Source organism: Centroberyx gerrardi, chromosome 14 (assembly GCF_048128805.1).
Source record: "Centroberyx gerrardi isolate f3 chromosome 14, fCenGer3.hap1.cur.20231027, whole genome shotgun sequence".
Lineage (NCBI taxonomy): Eukaryota > Metazoa > Chordata > Actinopteri > Beryciformes > Berycidae > Centroberyx > Centroberyx gerrardi.
The window spans coordinates 19,056,519-19,066,033 of record NC_136010.1 but is presented as its reverse complement, the minus strand read 5'-3'; the positions used below and the strand labels follow the sequence as shown (position 1 = coordinate 19,066,033).

General features: G+C 42.0%; 1 protein-coding gene across 1 annotated transcript; it reads left to right on the top strand.

Moving 5' to 3' along the window:
- The first annotated feature begins 229 nt into the window (after positions 1-229).
- On the top strand, positions 230-9,296 carry nt5dc2 (5'-nucleotidase domain containing 2). Its single transcript, XM_071927446.2, has 14 exons — positions 230-721; positions 2,686-2,870; positions 2,950-3,024; positions 3,127-3,182; positions 3,435-3,528; positions 4,625-4,753; positions 5,075-5,135; positions 5,243-5,345; positions 5,457-5,558; positions 5,743-5,824; positions 6,693-6,779; positions 7,704-7,844; positions 8,477-8,541; positions 8,699-9,296. The coding sequence occupies exons 1-14, from the start codon at positions 325-327 to the stop codon at positions 8,958-8,960; spliced, it is 1,839 nt and encodes a 612-aa protein (XP_071783547.1). The 5' UTR covers positions 230-324; the 3' UTR covers positions 8,961-9,296.
- The last annotated feature ends 219 nt before the right edge of the window (positions 9,297-9,515 follow it).

The following is a 9,515-nucleotide window of genomic DNA, read 5'->3' as shown; positions in this document are numbered from 1 at the left end:
AACACATGGATCATGCTGCTCGAGTTGTTTGGAGACATTTAATGGACATTTCATACTTTTTTGGAGCTGTAAACAGATGGCCTCATTAACTCCCAATATTTTGGCAGGAGGCTGAGATGGAAGCGTGCAGGTAGATCTTAGTTCTGATTGGTTACAGAGACTACGGCCCCTCCCCTTTCTCTCCTCTTTTTAATAAAGGGGCGTGACAAGTGGCACTGGAAAACGAGGCAATGGCAGGCAAGCGTCAGCCAAAGTTTTGTCAAGTAGCAGCTTGCAGAAGCAGAAGAACAGATCTGGTGTGATTTGCTGCATTGGACTGTAACAATGTCTTTCAAGACAGCGGGTACCGCTGTAAGCCGCGCGTTGTGGACTAAAGGGAACAGGACTCCTCCAGTTGCGAGATCTTGTAAAGTGAACGCATTGTCCTCTAGATGCGTGGTTACTGGAAGTGGACGGCAGGCCGCCCATAAAAAAACCCAAAACGATGAGCAAAGTTGTGGCTCAAACTCCTGCAGAGACGCGCTTTTATCCAGCGAGCCTTCACCAGCAGCTCACAGACACCAGGCTGGGGGTAAGAAGAGACCCCAGGAGCCCCTGGGTGCTACTGGTGCCACTGGTGGTACTGGTCTTACTGGGCGCTCGTACTCATCCACCGCCACTAAAGTGGACCAGAAGACTTACCTGTGGGCTCGTTACAGTGAGATGAAACGGCTGGTTCACGGTAAGTGGGGCAGCTCTATGCCACACTGTCCCGTGTCTCCGCCATTAGAATAAACTCTTTTTGCACATTTCAGCATTTTTCTGCCCTGGCACTTAGGAAACCGCTTTAGTCATAACCACGTCATCTAGTCCCACTGTTCCCAGAATAAACATGTTGGCATAAAATGCCCTTTATCTCTTGAAGACATTTTGTTCAGGGATTGTGTTCATCCTCTTTCGAAGTAGGTCATATCGGACAGATGGCAAATTAATGCTGCCAGTTCCTCTATGCCAAATGTGTTACAGTAATTAAGTTGAAACAACTGAATATTGTTCTAAATAAACGCACGCGGTATGAGCGAAAGCAACAAGGCTATAACAAGTCAACAAGTCTGTGGTTCATCTCTCGGCTGCAACTCTCCAACAGCATCTAACCTGAACAATATAACCTGTTATTACAGCATGATATGCCATGATCGTAACAACAAACCAGCCCTAGCGAAAAATCACTGAAATATATATTCTTATAGGGACTTAAAGTGTTCCTGTGGTTGTTTGGACTAGGGGTGGACAATTATTAAATATTATTGCATTATTATTATTGTTTCATTAGAATGACATCATGGTGAATTAAAGATGTGGGGTTATTGTGATACACAATTCGGTTGAATAAATTAATGCTAAAAAGGAAATACTAATTAAAATCTCTCACAGAATGAGATCTAAAACAAAGTAGGGAATCTTATTTGAAAATGTCAGATTGATCACAGTTATATTACCATGCAGTTCAATGCAATGAACATCAATTTGATTATTTAGCATGTGTTTTTGCATATGTAAGCAGATGTTGTTATATATCCATATCAAAATAATTTCCTATGATTATGGTGCTGTTGATATTGTGATGTATTGTGATGTGATGTGATGTGATTTGTCCATATAGCGCAGCCCTGCTTTGGTATATTGTTTCACCCCTATGGTATCAATATAATACTGCTATAATTGTCCTGTAATATTCCTATACAGACTTATTTTTTGTAAATGCCAAAGCAAAACACGCATTGACAACATCCTGGGTTTTAATCTGGCCAGTCAAATGCCATCCCCTCTCTATGCTCTCTAATGAACTAGTAATGCCATAGAAATAATGTTTTGACATGTGACATAGTATTTTAAGTCTGGAAAGGAAGATATTTCCAGTAGTAGAGCTGAAGGTGAACTTGCCTCAGAGCGGGTAGATCCATCACCTCTGCTGCCCAGCTGCCCCCACTGAACTGTGCCAGGACAGAAGGCCATGTCCCACTTTCACCCATGGACACGCAGTCAAACTGTCCCATGTTCATGTTCCAGTGAGGGGTTTAGAGTCAGATTGGGAAACAGATTCTAAAATCTTTGTTTAATCTGTGCCTGTGTGTTTGCTGTGTAACTGTTGTCCTTGTTTAAATAAATAGGGTCCAGGAAAAAAAACAGGTGATGAAATAGATTATACAAAATAAAAATCTCCATTTGGATAACAGATAATGAAAGATGTGCTCAGATTCAATGATTCATTACTCTACAGTGATGGAAAAAACTGGAAAAATAAGGTTTTGATTTCATATGGTTCGATTGTTTGCAGTGGCTTTTGGATTCAGTTCAATGAAAAGTACATTTAAATCCTAGAATTGCACATTGCGCAACTTTGACTTCTCTGTAATCCTGTTGTTGCCTGCCTCGCTAGACGCACTGTTTTCCCCCCTGCAGAAGTGCTTAATCAACAGGTTTCCTAATCTCTGCATGCCTTTCCTCAAAAAAAAGATTAGTGCTGAATTTTAAACTTTAAATTTTGAGTCAAACGTGGTGAACGGCCCAAACCTAGCGGCGGTTAATTTGGATTATGCATCATCCTCTTAATTCTGATTAGTCAGTGTTAGATCTGTCTAAATTGATCTGTATTGTACTTGTTTAATTTGAATGAGGGTTTCCCATCCACTCTCTCTGGATCAGACCTGATCCCACCAGGTGCCTGTAACCTGCTCAACTCCTCCACCATCTATGCCAACAACGAGGTCAGCCTGGCTGAGGTGGACATCTACGGCTTCGACTACGACTACACACTGGCCCTCTACTCTAACGTACTCGACACCATGATCTACAACACGGCAAGAGGCTTCCTCATCGAACACTTCAAGGTCTGTTCCAGGGGCTTAAAGTGTCTTGACATTACAACGGCATTTAGATTCCCAATAATTAATCCATTTTGCTTGACAGTACCCTGAAGGTATCCGCAAGTATGACTACATTCCCAACTTCGCTGCTCGGGGCCTTCACTATGACATTGAAAAGGTGAATGTTATAACCAAGCCCTTCTTTGGAAACAAAATTGTTAGAGTGCAGCAGGAGAATACAGGTAATTACAAGTAAAACTGCTTTTTGCCCACCCTTAAGGGTCTCCTGATGAAGATAGATGCGTTCCATTACATTCAGCCAGGAACTGTGTATCGGTGAGGGTTGATACTGTGTTGTGTGCAAATGTCCCAAAACGCTAGTAAGCCTTCGAGGCAGTGCAGAAATGCAATTTAGCCCACAATTATAACCAACATTTTAAATTCCTGCTTTTGATCCTTATATGCTGCAGTGATTTTTGCCCATTTCCTTATGCCCATCCCTGCTGCTGAAGGCTATTTTATTTTGTCTGATCCTGTTGCCCCGGTATCACACGCTCTGGTGCATTCATTCCTCTGTGGCGTCCCCAGGGGCCTGAGCCCGGTGCCAGACGACAAGGTCCTTCAGCTCTATGGGGGGACGCACCATGTCCCTCTGCAGCAGGACAGCGGCTTCTATGGAAAGGTGAGGCGGAGAGTTGTACGCTGTGTTATGTAATACAATTGGATCATCTATGTCAGGTACACCAGGTCAGTGGAGGGCAGACCTGGGTGGAAAAACACATCAGTGCCTCTGAATATTTTATTTATCTATTTATTTATTTTACTTTTATGAACATGTCAACTTTCATGTAAAATGGAGTTGAGGGGAGAGAACAATCTGATGAGTAAAACTATGCATTCAATGTAAAAACACAAACATCACATCCAACAACCATCCAACCTTTTAATCAAAACATGTTCTTTCTAATATTTTGAAAAAGTAAATGCCATTTTTTAAGTATGATATTATAGTTCTCTGCCTCTTCTCTCACTGAATATGTGGTTAAAACTATGTTCATTCCAGCTTTGGCAGATGAAAAAGAGTTTTGCTTAACAGTTTAGGCTCAGCACATCTGTCATAATCTCATGCAGCAACTCTCGGAAGCATTCGAGGATTAAATGTGTTTGCTGTCCACAGTTGTGTCAGGTGTCTGGCTTTGCATGGCTTTATCATTACGTAAATCCTGTGGTTGAATTTTGTAATCTCAGCTGTTCCCATGTCGTCATGAATCAACTGGAAGGCAGTTTTCTAATCCCAAATAAAGCTGACTAAAGCTGGACTCTGTGTCCAACAAAATCTGTTGTTCATAGTTAAACAAATCTCTATTGAGTCTGACAATCACACAGGTAATTTGACCTGTTTGCTAATTAGGAGCGGTTCAGGCTTTGACATTTTGGCTCAAATAGTTTATGGTCCATCAAGTCTTTTAAGTACTTCCCTGCAGTGGGAAGTATGCCTCCCCGTCTTCTAATCCTCTGTGAAAAACAGTCCTACCCAAAATCATTTTGCTGTGGCTCTCGTCTCAATTAGGGATTAGCTGTGTTTGCAGGGTAGCCTCTCAGCGGGTTCTTGTTTCACTGAAAAGAAAATGGTTCCAATTATTTAGCTTCATAATTAGGAAGCGGTTCAAAGGGGGATAGAGGTGTGTTTTCATTTTACAAATTCACACACATTTCTTGCATCCCTCCTCAACAGATCAAAATAAATCTCAAGCATTTAAAAATATTCTCTAACACAGGGGCCGAAGGTGAAGCAGTTCATGGACATCTTCTCCCTGCCAGAGATGACCCTTCTGGCTGTGGCTAACGATTTCTTCATCTCCAACGACATCGAATACGACCCAGTTCACCTCTACAAAGACGTCTCGGTGAGCACGCCCACTGACTCTCACTGTGTTTTTCATTTCACACTATATAAAGTTCTGTCCTCACCCTCTAGCTCATACCGAGAAACATACTGATGAGAAACATTCTGACCCAGTTCATTTGACTCTTTTGGCATAGTGTGATTCTTCAGCTGGAGGCTCAGGTATCTGTTGACCTCAGTGAAAGCTTGCAATGGATTCACATGGGTAGAACAGAGGACAATAACTGCTCTCTCTTGGTCCTGGGGTGAGAGGGGGTTTTAGTTACAGGACAGTACAGGGTGTTATCACTGTGTAACATCGATCTAATCCTTGGAATCCTAGGAAGCGATCGGTATGGTTCACATCAAAGGCTACATGTACAAATGGATCATGCAAGATCTGGGTGAGAAATCCATTTCTTACTATGTTGTTAAGCCAATATATTGCTGCACATGCTCTGACTTCACCGTTACACTTTGTGCTGATAAGTGTTTTTTCTGCTCTCCACAGAGAAGTTCATTCTGAGAGGAGAGGAGACCTATGCTGTGTTGCATCAATTGGTCAGTCAAGGGAAGAAACTATTCCTCATCACCAACAGCCCCTTCAGCTTTGTGTAAGTGCCTCTGTCAGACAGAGCCGTGCCTTCATAAGTGCCACCTGACTGATGATGAAGGCAAACAATACTGCTGCAATCTCTGTTATGTTGATGTTTTTCTGTCTGCAGGGATAAAGGGATGATACACATGGTGGGGCAAAACTGGAGAGACTTTTTTGATGTGGTCATTGTACAGGCAGACAAACCTCACTTCTTCACTGACTGTGTCAAGTGAGTAAGTGTTTCTGTGGTGAAGGTGCCACCCTCATCATCTGATTCAGAAAAGTTAGCTGGATTCAAAACGTATTTCAACTCAAAAATGACACTGAACATGATAAATTCACAGTTTATTGTACTGGAGTTTCAATTGTGACTTTTCACCTTGCAATGTCCTTCAATATTGCCACTCTCTCAGGCCTTTCAGACGCTTGGATGGAAATGGTGACCTTCAGTGGGACAAGATAAACAGTTTGGAGAAAGGACAGATCTACAAACAGGTAATACAGAGTGCAAACTACACAACTGTGGAAAAACCCAAGATCGCTGCACCGCTCACATTAAGCAACCTTATTTCCTGTAGTTTCTTGTCTCGTCGACATAGTGGTGCGCACTGCAAACGGTGAGTCACATATTAAATGATTCGTCACATCAAGGATTTCAATATCTCACTGTCTTGCGAAAACAAATGTGAAACGTGACTTTGTTCTTCACATGATTGTGCAAAAATGGGGTTTGAGAAGGAAGAGCAGCTGGCAGCACTTACTCTGTGTGCGCTCATTTGTCCCAAAAAACAAAAAAGGAAGTGCTAGATGCAGAATTTGGAAATTATAAAGCCATAATGACGTGTTGTTTTATATTTATAGTTTCCATCTATTCTGCCTGGTTTCCTCGCAAGCCATCATTGGCTATTGCTTCTCACCATTCTCAGAACTTGTCTACATATCTCACACTGCAAGAGCATTGCAGATTTTTTTGCTGACAAAATCAAACATGTTTGAAATCCTCTGGATGTATGAGACGGCTCAGAGTGTCTGTGAAACTTTTTCTCTGACTCGCTCAAACTTAACAATCTTTGGTGACTTGTCGTTCCAACATGAGGATTTTGTCTTCAAGAACTTGTCTGGGACAGCTAAATCGGGCCTCAAGTTGTGTAGTGTGCGCCCGGTTTAAGTACGCCTTTACTGCGCTCTCTCAAAGCGAAACGTTACCTTATATTTGAGCTGCTGCTCCTGGTCACCTCATCATAAGGCTTATGTGTCTCTATGTGCATTTAATAGCTGTGTTTCTACACCATGCATGTTGTCTCAGTCTTAATAAACTAAATGAAATCCCCTGTGGTTTGTGGCTCTTGTTTTTGTGTTTCAGGGGAACCTGTTTGACTTCCTCAGACTGACAGGCTGGAGAGGATCAAGCGTTCTTTACTTTGGAGACCATCTTTATAGTGATTTAGCTGTGAGTGGCAAAACATCATGATGACATTATCAGAGGTCAATGAATGCATTAGGATTCCACAATTAATCCAGATTATTTTGTTAGGTATTGATCATGATTGTTAATTACAATTATTAGTCTTTATGAATTTAATATCACATTTATTTTACTGCCTTTTATGTATCTTATATCAGTGTCTTCAGTATTTCCAACTGCAGTGGGAATTCTAAATGAAATGAAAATGTTCAATATTGCTGATATGCCAGTCTTCTATGGTTATTAATTGTGGAAACTAAAATCGCAATATAAGATTTTACATGATTAATTGTGCAACCCTAGAATAGAGGCCCAGAAAGACACACACTGACACACACACCTACACAAACATACTAACAGATACATACACTGCCCTGAAAGATACTGTAATATTTATAGAAAAATAAATGTATTCTACCACAGACTGAAAGGCTTCAGGCCAATTCGCATTTACATAATGTTCATTATATCTAATCAGTGGACTTTGAGAATGAGCGACCCTGTAGAAGCCTGGTGATGAAACATGTTGTTTACAACAATCTATTTTGTTGCTGCTGCTTTGACACATTGAAGAGATGTAAACATGTGGCTGAGACAGCTGAGTGGTTAATTATCGCACCTCAGGAGCCACATGTGTGGCCCAGGATCAGATTGCCCTACAGCTTTCTCCTGTTTCTCTCCTCTCAGATAAAGATATGTAAATATGTAATGGGTCCTTTCAGAGTGCGGTAGAATACTCTCATCATTGTATGGACTGTTATTAATGCTCTAACAAGCAGCTTAGTAGAGCACCGCTGCGCACAGGGCCTCCACAACCAACGGACTCTAGTATTCATATTATAACACATGGTTGGATGTTACATCACCCACACACGTGTCTGACCAAAGCACTTGTACTTGTTGTGGCAGGACCTGATGTTGCGACATGGCTGGCGCACAGGAGCCATAGTGCCTGAGCTGGACCTGGAAACCAAAGTGGTGAGCACAGAGCAGTATGCCCAGAGTCTCACCTGGCTGCAGGCTCTAACTGGACTGCTGGAACGCCTGCAGGTGAGAGATTCACACCAAGCACCTTTGGAGTGGTTCAGTTGAACTCGGGTGGCACCAAATAATCACACAGACACCTGGAAATGTGGGTTTCGTTCCTCTTCCAAGAGAACTGTGGTGCAGTTCCTTAATAATGAGAATGTAATCCGAACCAACTTCAGGAAATTGCCCCAAAACTCAAGGTTTTATGGGTATAAGGAAACATACGTAGACATTTGATAGCCAGCAGTTCCTCGTGCTTGGAAAGCCTCGCATCACAAAATGAACTGAGGGCAAACCGCAGTCTGGGCTGATGCTCATATTCAGCTATTTCTTCATGTTTTCTTACCTGGTATGAAGGCAGGTTACCAAAACTAAATGAGCCCGTTGTGAGTCCATGTAACTTTTGTTTACAAGCCCTCGTTTGCTTGTAATTGGGCAGTGTGAACCTAAATGAACCAAATACAAAAATTAAGTTAACCTTTCCACCCTGGTTTGGACCAAAGAAAACAGACTGTATGTGTATCGCACCCTTAAGCTGAGGATCTGATAATTCTTTGCTAAAATATGGGTTAATCTTCCATCTTTAACAGTTTATTTTTTATATAAGAGTACACCTTGATTTGTTCATACTGTTATATTCTTTTATAATCTAGATGCATCGGGACACAGAGTCAAAACAGGTTTTGCAGGAATGGCTCAAGGAGAGAGAGGAACTCAGGTGAGTACCACTTATATCTTAAATGCATTTGCTACATTCTAAATCACCTTATTCAGCTAAACATCCACTTTCGCCTCACAATGAACTTGCTTTTGTCAAGTTATTTCACTGCATAGATGAATCATCTCAAAGCGAACCATGACCTTCTATTTTCCAGGTTGATGACCAAGAACCTGTTCAACCCTCAGTTCGGCAGCATCTTCAGAACGTGCCACAACCCCACCTACTTCTCCAGGCGTCTGTGTCGTTTCTCGGACATCTACATGGCGTCTCTCAGCTGCCTGTTGAACTACGACCTCTCCTACACGTTCTACCCCCGCCGCACCCCTCTGCAGCACGAGGCTCCGCTGTGGATGGACCAGCTTTGCACCGGCTGCATGAAGACCCCTTTTCTGGAGGAGATGGCTCACATACGATGAGAGCAGCCACTGCGCTCTCCTCATGGACTAATAGGACTTTATATTCTAGGCCTGGTGAACACTTCAGATAGCCTGATGAGCAAGATTTATTTAGGCAACTTAAGCGCAGCACAATTCCCTCCACAGGGCAATTCCAACTCCCGTCAGTCCTGCATATTGACCTACATACCCAATGAATTCACTAGAGGGCGCTGTAGATTTAGTGCTGGTCAGAGAGCATGCGGTTCACTCATGTCATGTCATGGCACTCATGTCATGTCAAAGTAGTACAGAAATACTGAAAAACATTAGGCCACTGTTTGCAGAATTAAAACAATAAAAATAAACAGAATAAAACCTGACATAACTATGTGTTGATCTCTGTTGTTGACCCTCCTTTGTACGCTGGAGATGTTCCTGTTGATGTGATAATTATGCATCAGAATAAATATAAATATTTTAAGATTACTGAATTATGGACAGGATCAGCGTAGCCTAGTTCTATGGAAATATAGTCTTGGTGACTCATTTCAACGTATATTCTTCCAGCGAGGTGGGACTTGTGGAATATTCTCC

What these genes read in the sequence shown, in the direction of transcription:
- nt5dc2 (XM_071927446.2), top strand. Translation starts at nt 325, where the DNA reads ATGTCTTTCAAGACAGCGGGTACCGCTGTAAGCCGCGCGTTGTGGACT. An exon ending in GATGAAACGGCTGGTTCACG is followed by an intron (nt 722 to 2,685) that starts GTAAGTGGGGCA and finishes TCTCTGGATCAG; the next exon opens with ACCTGATCCCACCAGGTGCC. An exon ending in AAGGACAGATCTACAAACAG is followed by an intron (nt 5,825 to 6,692) that starts GTAATACAGAGT and finishes TTTGTGTTTCAG; the next exon opens with GGGAACCTGTTTGACTTCCT.